The sequence below is a fragment of the Girardinichthys multiradiatus genome, chromosome 23, assembly GCF_021462225.1.
Source record: "Girardinichthys multiradiatus isolate DD_20200921_A chromosome 23, DD_fGirMul_XY1, whole genome shotgun sequence".
Taxonomy (NCBI): Eukaryota; Metazoa; Chordata; class Actinopteri; order Cyprinodontiformes; family Goodeidae; genus Girardinichthys; species Girardinichthys multiradiatus.
This window is the reverse complement of record NC_061815.1, coordinates 13,429,817-13,449,902: the sequence shown is the minus strand read 5'-3', so window position 1 is coordinate 13,449,902 and position 20,086 is coordinate 13,429,817. Positions and strand designations below refer to the sequence as shown.

The 20,086-nt window shown below is 38.1% G+C and overlaps 1 protein-coding gene and 1 long non-coding RNA gene across 4 annotated transcripts in view; one reads left to right on the top strand and one right to left on the bottom strand.

Annotated features, from left to right (window-relative positions):
• gpc3 (glypican 3) overlaps nt 1-13,047 on the top strand; it is a 198,136-nt gene extending 185,089 nt beyond the window's left edge. For both annotated transcript variants that reach the window (XM_047353254.1, XM_047353255.1), the window contains one exon: nt 4,193-13,047. In XM_047353254.1, coding sequence (XP_047209210.1) covers nt 4,193-4,368 — 176 coding nt within the window. In that variant the 3' untranslated portion in view covers nt 4,369-13,047. The remainder of the gene's footprint in view (nt 1-4,192) is intronic.
• The window catches only part of LOC124860203, an 81,220-nt gene that overhangs the window by 50,371 nt on the left and 10,763 nt on the right, over nt 1-20,086 (bottom strand). The window lies entirely within an intron of this gene.

The window sequence follows — 20,086 nt, the reverse complement described above, 5'->3', positions numbered from 1 at the left end:
TGGACACGTAGAAGAAAGAGCCTCATTCTCTGTGTTTCTACTTGAGCCAAGCCTAGCAATGCTTTTCAACAGACTCCTAACTGCTCCCTTTTATCACGCAGCAGCTCAGATCAGACGATTCTCTCTGAGCCACCGCCATGAAGGACATCTTCACAGACTGTAAGGACAGAAACATTTACAGAGTCCTACCAAAGTATTCCTACCTCTTGAACTTTTTTACACCTTGTCACTTTACAACCAGCAATGTGTTTTATAATGCTTTTAAGTGACAAACCAGCCCAAAGTAGTACCTAATTGTGAAGTGAGGAAGAATTTGTCAACATGTCTTGCACTTCACAAACCTGGTCTTTATGGAGGAGTCGTAGGAAAAAGGCCATTGTTAAAAGAAGGCCATAAGAAATCCTATTTGCAGTTTGCTACAAGACATTTAGGAGAAACAGCAACCATGTGGATGAAGATGCTCTAAGATGTGACCCAAATGTAACTTTCTGGCCTGCATGCAAAACATTGCATGTGCTGGAAAGCTTAACACTGCATTCCACCTCAAACATACCATCCACACAGTGAAACATGGTGGTGGCAGAATGTTGCTGTGGGAATGACCATTTGAGGAATTGTTATGAAGATGGATGGAGCTAAATACAGGGCAGTCCCGGAAGAAAATCTGTCAGGGGCTGTAAAAAACTTGAGACCAGCAGGACTAAACATAAAGCAAGAGCGACAAAGAGTTGGTATAGATCAAGGCATATTTATGTTAGAGCGGCCTAGTCATAGTTCAGACCTGTATTCAGTTGAGATTTTGTTGGCAAGACTTGAAAATTTATGTTTACAGATGTTCTCCATCCAATCAGACTGAGTTTTAGCTGTTTTGAAAAGCAGAACGGGCAAAAATGTCAGTCTTAGAATGTACTAAGGTGGTAAAGACATACCAGAAAAGATTTTCGCACTATGCTTTTCTGAATTAAGACCACATATCATCATCCTTCTGCTTTGTAATTATGAAATTATGTTTGTTTGTTATATCACATAAAATCCCAATACAATGTGGTAAACTTTGTAGCTGTAACATAACAAGATGTGGAAAAGTTCAAGAGGTATGATTATTTTTAAAGGCACTGAATATGCTAAACAACCAACTCTGTGAAGAGGTAGATATTTTAAAAAATCCACCATGGTGTACGTGTGTTTCCTCTGCATCTGGCATGATAGGGGATGACGCGGCTCATACTTAGCGTTCCTAACTGTAGTGCTGCTTTATTACTGGTATCCTTCTGGCCTATCTCATAACTCAGTCCTTTCATTTCAGTCTCTCACACTGCTATCTGCCAGACAAAGCAGCACAGAGCATGTCACACACAAACACACTCATAAACAGAACGACCTGCTCAGCATCAGTACGGAAACAGCTGTGGATGCAAAGCAAGTCAGCAGTAAGAAAGAAGGGACCAGCAGGTGTCCAAGAAGCCGGAAGATGGGAAAGCCGGAAGCCGATTAGGGGTTTACTTTTTTGCTTGTTTTTCATGTTTCCTGTTCTCTGTAATTGTCAAATGCAGACATTACACAGGTGTAATTGTCCCCAAAAATACCTGATGTCAAGTGTTTGTGGCAGGTATTTGCCACCATCCACAATTCATAATATCAATTAAACTGGTACTCGAGTTCTTCTCTCTTTTCTACCAACAACAATATATAAAGTAAATAAGTCACCTTCAGATGAAAAAAGAGATAAAAGCATGTCACTGTAGCTAAATCTCTAAAATGTACTTCTATTTTCCTTCAGGCACACAGGGATGATAAAATTTCTTACATTTCCAAAGCCAATAATCAGTGAAGCTAACTGAAGGTGAGTCATAAAAATATCAAGTTTCTCTATAAATGCTTCCAATCTTATTAAACAAACAGTGTTAACTTTATATTGCGTTCCCTCTTACCTTGAGGGACTCCAACTTAATCATGTTCTACTTTCGGCTCACAAAACCAGTGGGATTTGCCAGGTTAGGTGCTACAGTCAAACTAAAAAGAAGAATACTCCCTTTTAGTTTGTTGGTATTATGTATCAGAGCACAACACAAATAGTCTGTTCATTATCAGGTTCCCAAATTATTCTTTATAGTTTTAAATCTAAAGTTCAGGGGTGTACAAACACGCACAGCAGATTCCACACTGTCTTTACTTTGTCTGTACTAAAACAACCCAGAATTTCAGAAGCTGTATTTGGAAAAACTAAGGACACCCTTGCAACTCCCATAGGTGTTTTAAGAGAAATTAGCTGTCAGGTGCTGCTAATCAAATGCACTTCATTAATTGATCATCAGCAGGACTGTCCTGCTTCATAAAAGCAGGAGTTTGTGCCCTAGTGCATACAGGTGTGTTTTAGCACATTGCCAAGACGGAAAGATGACAGCAATGACTCTAGAGATGCAATTGTTGCTGCCCATCAATCTTGGGTAACGAGGCAATTTGTCAACATTGTGATGTCCGTCACTTTGCAGTGAGAAAGAGTTTTTACCAGGGACAGACTCAGCACGTTCACCCATAGGTCAAAATCCAGGAGCTCCAACTAAGACTAAACAGAACTTGGCTAGCGTATTGAAAGTTGATGACAGTATAATTAGAAAAGAACATGAACAAGTAGGACATTTGGAAGGGTCTTCATGCAAAGGATACTTCTCTCTAAAGAAAATATGGGAGCACTTTGGTTTGCAATGTTTTATTTAAAGTGACAAGTCCTCTGGAACAATGTTCTTTGGCCAGATGAGACCAAAGTAGATGCACAGTGCTGTGTTTGACTAACACAGCACTGTGTTAGTCAAACACCCTAAAACTGAAAGAAGGTGTACTGTCCTTTTGTTCTACATAACAAGAAAATATATCTTTATGTGTGTTCAAGATATATACCCAGGCTAGATGCTTACTAAGATATGCACTACAGTACTTCAGCAGTTTTATTGTGCAATCCTGTCAAATTGAATATAGACGCCCAGGGTTGGTGTGAAATCCTCCATATGTCCAAGTCAAATTTTCAAACTTAGCTGGGGTGTTCCAGTTAATTACATGTTTTCAATGGGGAGGTATTATAGCTCATGGGTTGATGTTTCTCTCCAACTAGCTAGTAAGTCTAAAGTAAGATAAAAATAAGCTAAGCTAACACTTCAAGTTTAGAAAGAATAGTGTTCAGGAAGGAGACTAGCTTGGGGTCCCAGAGAGAACTTGTTTTGGTATGAAATGTGTGAATCAACCTCAGAACAGATACAAAGGTTTTTTTAAGACGCTAGGTGAAGTTGGTAGCAGAGAGTCACTATCCACAGTGAAACAAGTCCTGTATTGACAAGGGCTTAGGGGCCACTCAAAGAAAAAGAAGCCAATAAAGCTAATGTAAATATCTGGTTTTAACTGTATTTTTGTCTAAAGACATTTCATCACAAAGCCTTCGATTGGGTCAATGTGAATATAATAGCAGATAGCTTGATAGAGCAGTTTGGGACAGCTCTCCCTAAACATTTTTATTCATAGTGTTCGTAGTGTTGCCATTCTGTGGAAGACACAGAAACATGCTGTTTTACGGCCCTACTATCTGAGGACACACAGTGTCTGTAGCTGTCGTAAATACCATGTCAGCTATTTCTGAATACCAAAAATCATTCAACTAGGGACCACCAAAAATATACATAACATTATCTGTTCTTCAAAATGTGAAAGTTAGACTCTTCTGATTTCAACACTGACTGGTTGTTTTAGTGAACAGCATCTGTCATGTAATAAGAGATCATTTCCCGCATGTATTGGTCCGATTTTAGAAGACACAGATGGCTCAAATCTGTCAAAAATGTTGGGTGTTTCAGAGGCTGAGACATGACTTCATGCAGCCTCTTTGGTTTTTATTTTTATTTTCTGTTTTCAGCAGCATTTCAGCAGTCTCTCTGGCTAAAATAAATGTGTGTGCGGTTTAACATGTGTCTGCAACAATAACTTTCAACATCTGGAGCGCCGGTTTCTCCCGATGTAACGTTGTTTTTACAGCTGTGTAAGACATCATGCAACAGCAAGGCAGACATGTGTTTTTCTGTTTTTGTCTCTGTGTTTGTTCTAAATTTCTCCATCCCTTCCCGTCCCCTGCTTCCCTCATATTTCTCATTCTTTTTCCTCGAGTCATTATCTCCTACGTCTCCTGTTCTATCTGTCTCCCTCTCAGACCTCGCTGATAACCTGGCAATGGATGACTTCACCTTCCAGGAGCAGCTGCTGACCCCTCGGCTGGCCACCGCCGGGATGGGAGGGGTCCCCTCACCTGCGGTTCCGCTGTGGAGGAGCAGCCTGGTTACTGCCCTACTGGCGACACTTGCTCTTCTTCTGCTTTGGCACCACTGACGGGCCCATTCCTGTTCCCTGTCTAAACAATTAATCCCTACATACATGTGGAAGGTGACAAACCTTTTGGACTATTGTGTCCTGATATAAATTTCGGTGGACCATTAAAGGAAGCGTTAACATCCAAGAACCCAACTTTCCTCTTAATCTGTCTATAGTGAAACTTGTTTTGCTTCATTTAAATTTGGTGGATGTTCCTAACAAGCTTGTGAAAGCACACTCCATATTCCATCTTGTAAATAAGAAACTTCCTGCTGGCAAACTTACCCAAACCTATTTCTGACTTTTGTACCCTCTGGACTCACCTCCTCATATACGGATTTTCTCTCTATACTGATTATTTATTAAACTATGGATATGTAAATAAGGCCTTAAAAGACACCAGGCCCTTTTAAAGGGGCAAGCCCTCAGTCTGTACTGACTTGCAGCCCAGCTGGAAGGAGTGAAAGTCAGCTGCTGCTATTTTCCTTCATGACTGTAAGTGATCTCTTGCTAGCGTTGGACCTGAAAGCTCATAGGGAATTACCTGTTTAAAGGGATAGTTCAGAAAAAATTTAAGTAAGGTTCTGTTAAAAGGTTATACAAAGTAAATATCTTACCTGTAGTAGATTGTGCTATTAAAAAAAGGACCAAGACCAATACGGACTTCTACAACTCAAGTCTAAAAACCTTTATGACTTTTGGTAGGAATAACTACCTGATAAACAAAATAAGTCTGTGTAAACTTCAATAGAATAGCATTCATTTAAATCATATTTCCGTCACTTTCTGTTGTTCTAATTCAATTCAAATTCAGTTCAAAAATACTTTATTCATCCCGAAGGGAAATTAAATAATGGGCCAAACACAGGCATATCTCAATCATATATCAGCTGAATTTGACTGCACTGCTTATAGGATCCAGTTGGAATGCAGGTAATTGACTCTGAATCTATCTACACGATATTTCTGTATATATATTGTATCTGTTGGTTTTTAAAGTGCCTTAAGATGACATTTGTTATGAATTGGAGCTATAGTAATAAAATAAATGCAATTAAATGTTGAGAATTTTAATTTAAACTAAGCTGTGTAATTACAAAAATATGGCAGGACCACAGCAGAAACAACCAGCAGACATGGAGATCAACAGTAGAATCCGCCAAGGAGTGCTCTAAAACAGGAAGCAGAAATACTAAGAGGAGTAATTATTGGGACAAGGAGCTGGGGAGCCAACTTAACTAAATGTGTCGCACCTGTTAGGAAGTGCATGACTTAAGAAGCAGAGGAAAAATTACAAATTGATATGGAATGAATTCAGTGGGAAAACACTGGGATCGGGAAAACTAATTTATTACAGGAAAACACATTAAACAACACCGAAAACCAAGATAATCAACATAATAAAATCTAAGAATGAACAGAAACACAAGATTAACACAGAAGTTAAAACTAGAATGACTCACTAAATTCAAACCCCAAGTGGATAGTTACCCTTAACTGAAAAGCTTTACGTGTTCTATTCTCGGTACCGCTACAAGAAGATTATTGGTGGGGCACCACCTGCTCTCTCTATACCTTGTGTAAATAATCATTGATGGTATAAATAACATCCTTCATAAAACAGAATTAGCATAAACCACTATAGAGTCTTTGGGACTGAAGTTGTTTTGAGAAACTCTGATAAACCGTTACTTTCAGTCACTGGGACTAACTTACTGTCTTCTACAAGTAAGAACTACTTATTACCTTTTAACATAACCTCTCTTCAAAATTCCTGAAATATCTCTGTTCTTTCAGAACCTGTGCTTTAAATTTCTCTTTTTATCTCTGATATTGGTGTCTGGGTGTTAATGTGATAACTAAATTAATTCTGACAGATTTTTCTCACTTTTATGACCAGTGACTGCTTTGTTTCCCTAAGCTGGTATCTTTAAGTATGTGAATCAGCCTGACAACTGTATAGATGTAAGTGTTCCTGTGTTGGTGCCATGTTTTAAAAAATGTGTTCATTTGCCATTTCTTAGTTTGTAAACTGAACTGCTGGCTGGAATGTGACGCTTTGCTGCAACCTACTTGCTTATTTATTAGCACTGTGCATAAAGCAAGCAGTGAAATGACAGATGCATAAAAGGTACAAGTTAATACTATGTTTGTGTGCATTCAGATACCTGATTTATAAATTCTGGCTTTTGCATTTAATCACTTGGTCTCTTGGGTTATTAGTAGCAAATCAGAAGTCCTATTTCATGTTATTGTTTTTTTAATTTAGCTTAGATTTCAAAATAAAGTGTGGCATAAAGTGAAGACTAGCTCCCATGTTGTTTGTAATGGAGACATGCTATGTATTTATTTATTTTCAGCTCAGTTTATCTATAAGGCGGTTCTCTAGACAAACTGATCCACTTTATGTACAGACATGTTTCCAATTCAGTTATACAGACAGATTCAAATTCGATCCTAAATTTAAAACATTACATTCAGTTTATTACATTCAGTTTATTGAGCCAATTGGTAAAAAGTGCTCCATCTAAGGAAACCCAGCCAATTGCATGAAGTCACTAACTTTGCAGCAATCCGTCCTCCTCTAAGAGCATGTGACGATAGCGCACAGTTGATTGCATTGAGTCGTTAACTATCCGTCATACTGAGCAAGCATGTGGTGGCAGTGGAAAGAAAATCTCCCTCTTAACAGTAAGAAACCTCCAGCAGAACCTGGCTCAGTGTGAGCAGCCATCTGCCACAACCCACTGTGGATTTGAGAGCACAGAGCATACACACAAAAAAACACAGAACCACTGATCCAGGAGTACTTCCATGTTAAAAAAGAAGTACTGAGGTAATTGTAGTAGTAGCTCTTTTAGTGGCTTCATAATGCATAATTGAGTAGTAGTAGGAGAAAGTAGCAAAGTGAGGAAACAGCCTAAGCGTAACTATAGAGATAGTTCAGGATAACCAAGACAACTCCACTATAAGCTTTATCATAGAGGAGAAAATTAACAGTGTCTGTCTCACGGACTAAAACTAGGAGCCGTTTTCACAGGAGAGCAGCCTGATAACTAAAAGATCTGCCTCTATATTGATTTATTACAGATTTTTTTAAAAGGTTCATGTGGAGATTTTTACAAACTTTTTCAACCTAATGAAACTGTGTTGTGCTTCATGCATTCCCACTGATACGTTCTGTACTATAAACCACAGTAACAATTAAGTCATTTTTACAGTTTTTCCCTGTGTCTGTCTCAATTTGTTTGGACTCTGTAGACATTAACAATCAAACATGCGCTGAGTCTTTCAGGGTTTTTGATTTTAAACTCTGTTGACCATGTGGAAATAGATAAAAATTCTGTTTCAAAAATTAACAGAAGTCAGGTCAGGGCTTCAGTTCTGTTGTGAATGTATTTCATAGAGGTACTGATAATTTTGTGACTTTTCTCAGTTTAATACCTTTACAGTTTTGATTTTGATTACAACGACCTTCGGGTTAACCTGCGTTAATAACAAGTGATTTAGGTATTGTTTTTATCTGCTCATACTCTCAAACAATGTGACTCCATTAAATAATATTTGACATGTTGCTCATATTTCCTTTGTCTTTCTCAGAGGTCATAATCTCTCATATTACATGAGAATCAACTGGTCCAAACATAGATCTGACAAAAAAGGGGAGAAGATCCAATATAAAGTCATAAACAAATACACATCCATCCATCTTCTATGACTCTTCCAGTAGTCAGAGAGAGAAAGGTGGAAGACAACCTGGACAGTTCAACATTCCATTACAGAAAGGCTAATATAATCAGTAATATTGGGAGTTAAAAAAGAAGTATGAAAATAACCAGGAAGCCATATAAAGTAAGAGATTTGTTTGGTAAATAAAAAAAATTAAAAGAAAAAAATAAGTCTTCTGAAAAACAAAAAATATTAATAGCATCAATCAATACCAAATTTAATTATGTGGCTGAATACCAGTACATTAAACAAAGAAAAGCAAAATACACCAAAACAAAATTTAATAAAAAAACAATGTCCTGTTTTTTTCATGCTCCTGTTGTACCATATTTTCACCAATTACTGATGATGCCATTTACTTGATCATGAGGGCTATGTTATCTGGAGCGGTAACTCCTGGAAGCAAATTGGCCTCAGGGCAGGGGGCAGGCTAACTCACTCACAAGTCCCTGACTGAGTGCCTTGATTTTTGAGTTTTACCAGGTGAGCAAGAGGGTCGCCTATTTACGGCTACAGGTTGCAAGAGGGAAGGTTCTGACTGTTGTCTGTACTTATGTACCAAACAGCAGTTCAGATTACCCAGCCAACTTGAAATCTCTGGTGTTCTAGAAGGGGTGCCATCTGGGGTTTCAGTGGTGCTCCTGGGGGACTTCATTGTCCATGTGGACAACCAAGGCATTACCTGGAGGGGTGTGATCGGGAGGACTGGCCTCCCTGATCTGAACTTAAGCGATGTGTTGTGGTTGGTCTTCTGTACAAGGCACGAACACCATGTTCGTGCACAAGGTGTTTCATAAGTGTACTTGGTACCAGGCCACCATGGGGCAAAGGTGGATGATTGCTATTGTAATTGTATCATCAGAACTGCAGGTGAAGAGAGGGGCAGAACTGTCAGCTGATCACCACCTGGTAGTGAGTTGGATCCAGTTCCAGGGGAGGCTGCAGGACAGACTTGGTAAACCCAAACTGGTGGCAAGGGTAAGCTGAGAATGTCTTGCGGAGAAACCTGTCCAAGTGATCTTAAATTCACACCTCCAGAAGATTTTTTGCCCATGTCCCGTGGGCTCTGAAGGGTACATTTCTCTTTTAAATTGTTTTCCTAATTTCGTTCTATGGATTTTTTGTTTAACTCTTTTAATGTCGTGTCTTTTAATGTCGGAAGGAATCTGGGATATTACTAAAAGAAAAGCGATTTTCTTGTTTTGTAGAAGGATGGAGACAGATTTAATTTTGCTTCAAGAAACACATTCCTGTGAGTCCGATGTAAACTTTTGGAAAGCACAATGGGGTAAAGCAGCTTATTTCAGCCATGGCTTTAATCACTCAGGGGAGTTTAAATTTTCTTGCACAAATTTAAAGGTGATGTTTTAGAAACAGTGCCTTCTGATGATGGTAGATGGATAACACTTGTAATAAAACAAGACAATGCAGTTTTTATTCTTTGGAATTTATACGGTTTTAATTCGCATGCTTCAAACCAGATATTATTCGGTGAAATAGTCTTAAAACTTCAAGAAATCCACGAGAAATACCATGGTTCAAATATAATTCTGTGCGGTGACTTTAATGAATGTCTGGATAAAACAATACACAGATTCCCTCCTAAACAAAATCTTGCTTTACAAAATAATAACCTTATCTCATTCCTAACCTCCAACCTCTCCTTAACTGATACCTGGCGTTTCTTAAACCCTACTAAAAAATTATTTACATGGTCCAATAATAACCACTCTCTAAAATCCAGAATAGATTTTTTTCTGATCTCATCTTCTTCCCCTGAATATGTAAAAGATATTTGCCATTTTAAAGCTCCTATATCTGATCATAAGCTTATCATTCTGAGATTATCTGCAACCCAGAAGGGCTCTTGTAAAAGAGGTTTTTGGAAATTCAATAATTATGTGTTGACAGACCTATCTTTTAATAATGCAATCAAATATCTTGTTAAAAGAAGTTGTAATAAGGAAATTATTGGAGAACATATAGGAACAAATGGGAGTTATTCAAATACAAAATCAGATTAGCTGCTATTAAAAGAAGTAAAGAACTAAAAAACAAAAAACAGAAGCTAGAATCTGACTTGATGCACAAACTAAATCTATTAATGAGGAAATACAACTTAATTCAGTGGAAGAACTTGAATTGAAAAATATTCAGTCACAATTAGATCAATTTTATTTAGATGTGGTAAAAGGTTCATTTATTCAGTCTAGAGCTAAATGGCTAGAAGAAGGAGAAATGAACACAAGTTATTTTTTTGTTCTGGAAAATCGAAAGTCGAAATCTTTAAATGCTCTTAAGATTAATGGAATGTTATTTAAAGATCTAAAATTAATTAATAAATCTGTTTCTGATTTTTGTATAATTAAACCTTATGTACCTTCAATTAATGAAGACTTTAAATTCTGTTGTGACTTTGACCTGTCAAAAACAGAAATTCAAAATGCTTTGTTTTCTATGAAGAAGAGAAAAGGGCCTGGAATTGACTGGGATTTTTCTGTAGTTTTACATTAATTTTTGGGATCTTATTTAAAACCCACTATTGTCCATGTACAAAGAATATATCACTTATGGTGAGATGTCGACTACTATGAAGCAGGGTATCATATCTCTTATCCCCAAACTTGATAAAGACCCCTTAAAAATCGAAAACTGGCGGCCTATTACTCTTCTAACAATTGATTATAAAGTTTTAGCCTTAATATATGCTAACAGATTGAAAAAAGGTCTAGATACCATCATAGCTGAAACTCAAACAGGCTTTATGAAAAATCAGCATATTAGTAGTAACATTAGACTAATCTTGGACTTAATTGATTATGCAAGTGAGGTAAACTCTGATGTTCTCATCTTGTTTCTAGACTTCTACAAAGCCTTTGACTCGATTGAGCATAATTTTAGCCCTTAATGCATTTGGTTTTGGTCAAAACGTTGTTGATATTGTCAGCATGTTTTATAGATATATTAATAGTTCTGTGATAATCAACATGAACACTTCTAAATGATTCAAAATTAACAGAGGTGTCCGTCAAAGCTGCCCTGTTTCACTCTTTTTATTTATACTAGTTACAGAATTATTATCAATCCTGATTGTTAATGACAAGAACTTTGAAGGCATCACAATTTTTGGCAGAGAATTAAGACTTTCCCAACTTGCAGATGACACAACTTTTTTTGGGAAGGATTAACACCAACTCCCTAATTCCATTAACCTGATTAACCAATTCTCAAACGCCTCAGGTCTAAATTTAAACTTGTCTAAATGCGAAATTCCATCTAACTGCAATGAGGTTGCAGTCTGTAATATTCCAGTTAAAGAAACAGTTGGATATCTAGGTATACTTATCACAAAAAAACTTAGAACCAAGCAAATTTAAACTTTTCAGACAGGATAACAACAGCGAAATCCATCCTTAATACCTGGCTTAAAAGGGATTTTATCTGTCCTTGGTAGAGTTCCACTCTCTAAAGCAGAAGGCCTACCTTGCTTTGTGTATCCATCTTTATTCCTTTTTGTTAACGATTTAACAGCTGCACAAATTAACAATCTTTTTAAATTTCATTTGCAAACATAAATCACACAAGCTTAAAAAAGGAGTACTTTCAAACAGCAAAGTAGATGGAGGTCTTGAAGTTCTAAATTTCTTTGACATTAATAATACCTTTAAAATTAATTGGCTTAAAAAATAAATGTCTCATAAATCCTGATTCCACCTGGTTTTTCATCTCAAACCATGTCTTCAATAAATTAGGAGGTCTGTCTTTTCTCTTGAAATGTAACTTTATACCTAGTAAATTACATATCAGCAGGCCCTTCTTTCTTGGAAACTTGTTTATAATGTTTCTCCCAACAAGGCTCTTCTCAGGAATAACTGCAATATTTTGATAAGAAACATATCAGTATTCTTTTACAATTGGTTTGAGAAAGATATCAACCACATCCTCTGTCTTTTTGATAGTACTGGTAATATGTTGTCTTATGAGCGCATATAATTTTCCTGTTCCCCCCAGTGATTTTATCAAAATAACTCATGCTATTCCCAAAACCTTAATTCAACTAATAAAAAATCACCTGAGTTATTGCGGATCGATGAAACCTCTATCCTCCAGCTTGTGCTGGAGGGTATTAAACTAACAGATAGTAAATGCAACAACAAACACATACACCAATGCTTTCAAAGAAAGAAGAGTGTAGTTCCTAGAGGCAAGTTTTATTGGAGATCTCAAACTGAAAAAATAAACTGGAGAAGGGCTTGATTATTACCCTACAAATATTATATCTCTAATAAAGTAAAGAGATAAATTTTAAAATTCTTCGTAACATATATCCACTGAATTATATCAATGCAAAGTTTTCAGATGTGGTTGACTCCTGCACTTTTTGCAAAAAAGAATTGGAAACAACTTCTCTCTTATTTTTAACTGTGATATAACAGCAACATTTTGGAGTGATCTTGGGTCTCATTTTTTCTGTGCTGCTAATACTGTATACAAACTACAACTCAAAGATATTTGTTATTACAGTAACCCAGAAAATTGTGAGCTTGAACACATGATGAATTTTATAATCATATATGCCACATTTTTTATTCACAAACAAAAATTTACAAACTCGACACCGAATTTTGCACATTTTGTCTCAGAACATAACTTCTTGATTGAATCGCTTAATCTTAAACAACAAAAAATGCATTTCATTACTAACTAACTATAAAAACTTTATTCTTGAAACCTCTGTCTTGTTTATCACCAGTTTTTTTATTTGTTTTTGCGTCTTTCTCCTAGTCCTATTAAGACTGTATTGTATTCTCTGTCCATATATCTACCTGTATATCTTAAATGTATCCCATACCATTCTTACATAATGATATACTCTGTTTTTTTGATGTGGTGCTCTTTAAAACATGTACCTTGTCTGTTCTGTTTATATGCATTGTTGTTTAATTAAAAAAAAAGAAAAAGCATGAAGCAGAAAGTATGGCTCCACTTTTCAAAATTCGATGCAGATTACGCTTGCTGCAATATTTGTGACGCGAAGTGCAAGGCCAGTGGTGGGAATACTTCTAATCTGAGGACGCACCTGGTTAAGCATCAGATTTTTCTCAAGACTGAAGAGTGCACAATTTTCATCAGCCTCATTCCATAGACTGGTACCGTTGAGTACCGGTATCGATTCGGAGGTATTGGGTATCAGTACCTTATCAGTTCAAATGTGAAAGGTACTCATCTCTGCCTATGGTCATGAGGCGAGGAGCTATGACATGCGGGGGAAGCTCAGAGTAGAGCCACTGCTTCTCCACATTGAAAGGAATCAATTGAGGTGGTTCAGGCATTTGATCAGGACAGCCCTTGTGCGCCTTGCTTTAGAGGTTTTCCAGGTATGTCCCACTGGGAGGAAACCCCGGGGAAGACCCAGAACAAGTCGGAGGGATTATATATGCTGTCTGGTCTGGGAAGGCCTCGGGATCCCCGGAATGAGTTTGAGGATGGATGGATGGATGGATGGATGGATGGATGGATGGATGGATGGATGGATGGATGGATGGTGGATGGATGGATGGATGGATGGATGGATGGATGGATGGATGGATGGATGGATGGATGGATGGTGGATGGATGGATGGATGGATGGATGGATGGATGGATGGTGGATGGATGGATGGATGGATGGATGGATGGATGGATGGATGGATGGATGGTGGATGGATGGATGGATGGTGGATGGATGGATGGATGGATGGATGGATGGATGGATGGATGGATGGATGGATGGATGGATGGATGGATGGATGGATGGATGCCATTTGCTATGAACCTTGGGTGTATAAACAATACAGGATAGCACCCTTCAAAAGGTACTTTTGGGACCTTTCTGCCAACTATGGCTTCACTTGAAGAATGAAAATCTGTAAATGTCAGGAAAATCCAATTAGTACAACTGAACTTTATTTGAGATTTATAAAATTCATTGTGATTGAAGGTAGGTGTGTGCCCAAGAAGAAGACTAAATGTCTAAATTAAATCAGAAAGTGTTTAAGTGGGTGCATGTTTATGCTACAAGGGTATTGCAACTTCGTGTTTTTTTTTCTGCTCTAATAATTCTGTTTGTTTTTCACCATCATTGAATAGGATATACTGTATGTCACATTATATGTGGAAAATGGTATAAATTGATTTAGCAAGATTTAATTTTTCATATCACAAAAACTGGGTAATTTAACAGAAGTGTGTACACTCATGACCAATTGTTCTTGTTCCCACGTGTATTCTTTTTTTTTTTTGCTGGTTATTGTATTTCTTCAATCATTTCTCTTTTATCTCTCACTCAGTGACAGCTCCAGCCCCCATCTCAGCCTTGACCAGTATCAGGAAGATGGATGGACAGATGGGAGGATTTTCTTTTTCTTTTCCTTTAGTAATTGCTGCTTTGTTGACTCCATAAATCATGTTTCAAAGTGTAGAGCTATGCTTGAGGTGCTCATCTTTGAAGTTGTTTAATATTAGCCAAAGAGTTTACTTTCTAACTGGTCTACAATATTACATGTGGTTATACTTATGGATGAAACACTTCTGTACAATTGGATGTTGAAGTCTGTTAGGCTTCCAGGCCAACCCATCATTACATTAGGGTGGGGTCAGGTGTGGTCTGTTGTACTTATGACCACTGTGAAATGTGTCATTTCACAGTCCCTCTCTGCAGCTGCTGCTGTACAGCGGCACAGGCGCCTTTGTCGGGCCTAAGTCAGAAAAAAAAACTATCCTGCCGCACACTCTTGAGTGCTTGTTGACCTTTCTGCAGAACCTGTGAAGTAATGTTGATGCGTTCCCACTGCACCAACCCAGCTATTAATGTCAGAAGCTCACTCAGTGTCATCTCGCGCATCCTAAGTGTTTTGGTGTCAGTTGCTCAGTACCACACTATGTGATGCTTCCTCGTGGGCATTAGGCAGCTTTCAACAATCAGAAGGTGATTCATTGTTTAAACAACAACTGCCAGTTTTTACACCACCAACATCCACAGTTGACAGATAGGGATGTATCCATGGAAAACTCTTGTTTTTACTGCAAACTGTTGCCTCGCTCAAGGGCCATTATTTTATGTTTTTTGTGATCCATCCATCCATCCATCCATCCATCCATTGTCTAGCTTCTCACCCTATTTCTCCTCCCTGTGGAGGAAACTCATTTCGGCCGCTTGAATCCGGGATCTCGTTCTTTTGGTCACGACTCAAAACTCATGACCATAGATGAGGGTAGGAACCTAGATCGATTGGTAAATTGAGAGCTTCGCTGTTTGACTCAGCTCTCTCTTCACGACGACAGACCGGTACAGCGCCCGCATCACTGCTGACACAGCACCAATCCATCTATCGATCTCCCGCTCCATTTTTCCCTCATTCGTGAACAAGACCCCAAGACACTTGAACTTCTCCAATTGAGGCAGGACATCCCCCCCGACCCGGAGAAGGCACTCCACCTTTTTCCGGCTCAAGACCACGGCCTTGGACTTGGAGGCACTGATTCTCATCCCGTCCACTTCACACTCCACCTCCTCTCCAGAACCCCCGAATAGACCTTACCAGGGAGGCTTAAGAGTGTGACTCCCCCTATAGTTGGAACACACTCTACGGTCCCCCTTTTTGAATAGGGGGACCACCACCCCGGTCAGCCAATCCAGTGGAACTACCCCCGAAGTCCACGCCATGCTGCAGAGTCGCTTTAGCCAACACAACCCTACAACATCCAGAGCCTTAAGGTACTCTGGGCGAATCTCCCCCCCACCCTGGGGCCTAACTACCGAGGAGCTTTTTAATCACCTCGGTAACCTCAGCATCAGAGACTGGAGAGCCCGCCCCAAGGTCTCCAGTCTCTGCTTCCTCAGCTCCGCTTCCCCAGGCTCCGCTTTCTCTTCCACTGGGAATTTGGTGTGTGAAATAAATCTGTAATTTTGGATTGTTAACTCTGCTTCGAGGAAATTCATTTGTACTTTTTGCTTCATTTTTGTGCCTCTTGATACCACAAAATAAAGGTTTAGTACATGATCATTCAAACGTCATGTTGAGGTTTTGACTTGGAGCAAAGTGCAGACGGAAACTCAGGATGACCGTCGTAAAGTGTTAATAATAAAACCGTAACTTACAGATCTTAAGCAGGGTGAACAGGACATGGAGCACAGACAGGCAAACAGGCACTGTGATGGACATGGTAAAGGAGACAATAACAGAAGTCTAACAAAAGTATACAAACAGTGGAAACCAGGAGCTTAGATACTGAGGCAGCTCGCCAGTTCTGATTTGGAACAGCTGTGGCAGAATGAAAGCAGGAAAGCTGAGGAAGGAAGACTAATTAACACAGATGGAAATGCACAAAGAACAAAACACACAAATAAACTAAGAAACTAAAGCTAATATGTAAACAATTTACTAACAATAATGAACACAAAGAAATGAACTGAATATGGGAAGACCTATAAAAAATAAACACAAACACAAATAAAAAGCAAAGCACAAACAACCATGGACCGTTACAGATAGATCAACGTTAAATACATGGCTTTCAAAATATTTAACAAATGCAAATTTGAATATTTTCCAAATTTGCCCCACATTCCTATATGGTTTTGGTGTGGGTTTTGATTGGACCATTCTAACACCTGAATATGCTTTGATCTAAACCATTTAATTGTAGTTCTGACTGTACTATGTTTAGGGTTATTATCCTTCTCACACCATGTTTCAGGTGACTTCTGGGTGATCTGCAGTTTTTTTTTTTTCCTTTTCTTTGAAGGCCAGAGAATTCAGTTTTAGTCTCATCTGATTACAACACCCTCTTTCATATGCTTGCTCTGTCCCCTACATGTCTTGTGGCAATCTACAAACAGGAGCTCCTATGGCTTTCAACAATGGCTTTTTTGCTTGCAGTTCTCCCAGATTTGTGGAACGCACAACTAAGAGTTGTCCGGTTAACAGATTCCCCCACCTGAGCTGTAGATATCAAAAATAAAACCCAACAGTATTCATACCTCTGGCATATTTAGATTAAAAGTTATATTTTAATTTTACCCAAATGTTTCTTCTGACTGAAAAGTAATATTAAAGTTTTGCAGCGGCTCAGCCAGAGAACCAACCTTAATCTGATAAAGAATCTGTGGAGGGAGTTGAAGATTAGGGTGATGACAAGGAGCCCTTCTAACCACAAAGACCTGGAGCTCATCACTAAAGATAAATCAACAAAATACCCATGGAAACATGCAAAAAGCTCCTCAGCTATTATAAGAAGAGTTTGATCGATGTAATGTCAATTAAGATATTTCCCTTGATTGCTGAGAAGGGTATAAGGGTATAATATATAAGGGTATAATAAGGGTATAATATATAACGGTATGTTGAACATTCCATTTAAACAAAAATGAAAATATAAATCTTCCAAATTGATCGTCATGTTACATTGTTTTAATATCGTTTGAGAGAAAAACTCACTTCTTATCAAGAACAATCTTCATGGTTGAATGAACATAATTTGAAATGTAAATCTGCCAAGGGTATGAATAATTGTGGGTTTTGTCTGTACCTGTGGCTGCTTGCTTGATTAATGCTCTCCTTCTACAGCCTTTTAGTTTAGTCTGACAGCCATGTCTTGGTGGATTAGCAGTTTTTCAAAGCTTTTACTTTTATTGGCAAGGGTTTGAAATGTTGTTTTATAACCTAACTCTGCTTTAAACATCTCTGCCACATGCTTTGCTGGTTTCTATAAAGGGAGCAGAATACAAATCCAATACAGTTTTTTCAAATTTGTATTTGCTAGAAATTTTGTAGACCATCATATCTCCTTCCACTTCCCAATTTTACACCACTGTGTGTTGATCTGTCACATAATATCTCTATAAAATACATTGAAGTTTCTGGTTGTAATTTTACAAATAGTTACAAGTTTAAGGTGGCTTGCATTGTGAAAATGGCAATTTGAGGTTAGCAGTGAAATCTAAAAAGTAGAATGACAGAATAAGAATAGTTAAGAAATTGTTTTAACTGAAGATTATGTTGGTGTGAGAGAAGTAACCTACTTCTAATTAGGTAAAGTAAAACAACATCAATAAATGATCTTCAAACTAAACTAATTAGAAAGCACGAAAAAGCAATTTGTCTAATCTCCCTGACTGTCATGCCCAACTTATCATCAGAGCATGAGGAGAAACTTAAAATATGACCATAAAACTGAGGCTTCTGGAATAAAAGTTCCAACTCTAAATCAGTCATTTCAGTTTGTTGTGCCTCCCCCTCACTATCATCTGCAGGGTGCTTTTGTCCGTCGTATTGCTGCCTGAGAAACCAAGCTGAGATGCAGTATGACAACACTTTCTGAAGCACATCTCTGTAGAGCGCTGTAAAGATGCTGGTAGAGAGCGATGCTTGTTTCAGTTTCCATCCAAAGTACAATCTGTGCTGGGTCTGTTACATAATGCCAGGAGTGTTTTTCACCCCAACATGTTTTCTGAGGTCATTGACTTTGCAGGTAGATTGTTGAGTATATTATTTTAAATTAAAAAATGCAAAAAACATTGATCAAATTTTGTGAAAAAAAGGAAGAAATCAGAAAGCAACTTTTTAAACATAGTGGAATGCAACAGATTTGACAATATGTGGAAGAATGTTTCATAAAAATAAAATGGATGGCACGCTGCTACAAAGAAGACAAACCCTTCTGCAAATATATTGCTCTATGTGCTTTTCACCCCGATCCTCTTTAAAGCCCTCCATGAATAATGAAATTTGTGTTCCCTGGACTTGGAGTTGTCCGAATTCTCCAAGCCATGTGTGAACCACGTGCATTTGTTTTTTTTTATTTAGATTCCTTTCCTCTGACAGATGATGCAGTGCTCCAGAAAAGAAGATCTTCATTAATTAATTAAATTAACCTAATTAGTTCACTTTTACAAGGTAACAGATGCTCATTCACTCCCAAATAATGAAATAAGGTTCATTGGTCCTAATTGTTTGTGTTCTGTCAGTGTTCAAAGCCTGTCTGCTCTCCTAACAAGGTCAGCTCCACACGTCTGTCTCTGCAAATGCACTTCAAAAACTCCCGTACCCCAACCTTCTGGTGTAACGATTCACACCCACACACCTTTTTCCCAGCAGATCGAGATAAAAACGCCATCCCCCTCCAGCTGTGCTTTTCACTTCTGAGCTGGATTGCAGCTTTTAAGATGGTAAGAGAGGTTGATTATGAGGAGATGAGCAAACGGTGGCTACAGGGAAAGCAGCGGTCAGCCCAGGATGGGGGTTGCTCTCTGAATGCTAATGCGAGGCTTGAGAATAGCCATTGAAATGCAGGGTCCACTTGTTTTCTTAGGGTAATATCTGGGTAATGTTGAAACAGCCACCATTACAGGAGCAAAAGGTCATGTTAGTCAGCAGGAGAATAGAAGGCCATGAGAAATCACTGCATTTTCTCTGTGACTCACTTCTGTAGCCCTGATAAGCTAACGCAGATTAATAAATCAGTCACATAACTAGTCTCCTATTCTATGAAAAAAAATTGGTCTGAAATTCGTTTGAAAGATCTCTATCACAAATTAACAGAAGCAAGAACATTTCTGTATGTTCCCCATAATTAGGATTCATTGCAAATGAGCACTAAAATAATTAAACTTCAGTTGAAATGGAAAGATGATAAGAAAACTGGTAATTAATATACATATCAATTATGCAATTTATTTATCTAAGGGCCTATATGCAAATAATTTAATTTGTAAAAAAAACACACACAAAAAATTTAAAAACAAAGATACTAACGCTAGCAAAGGTTACCAGCCTCTAAGGTGTTTAAAGTAAGGGGCTTTAAGCCCTAATTCTGGGATCTGGTTGTAAACATGATTTTGCAATACTTTGACTGACCCACATTTTTCTCACTCTTTTCTTTTTTTCCCGTCATCACAACGTTGGGGAGTATTAGCCTTTCGGTCACTTAAATCTTTATCAGAGTCGGGCATCAAGTTGAGTCAAAG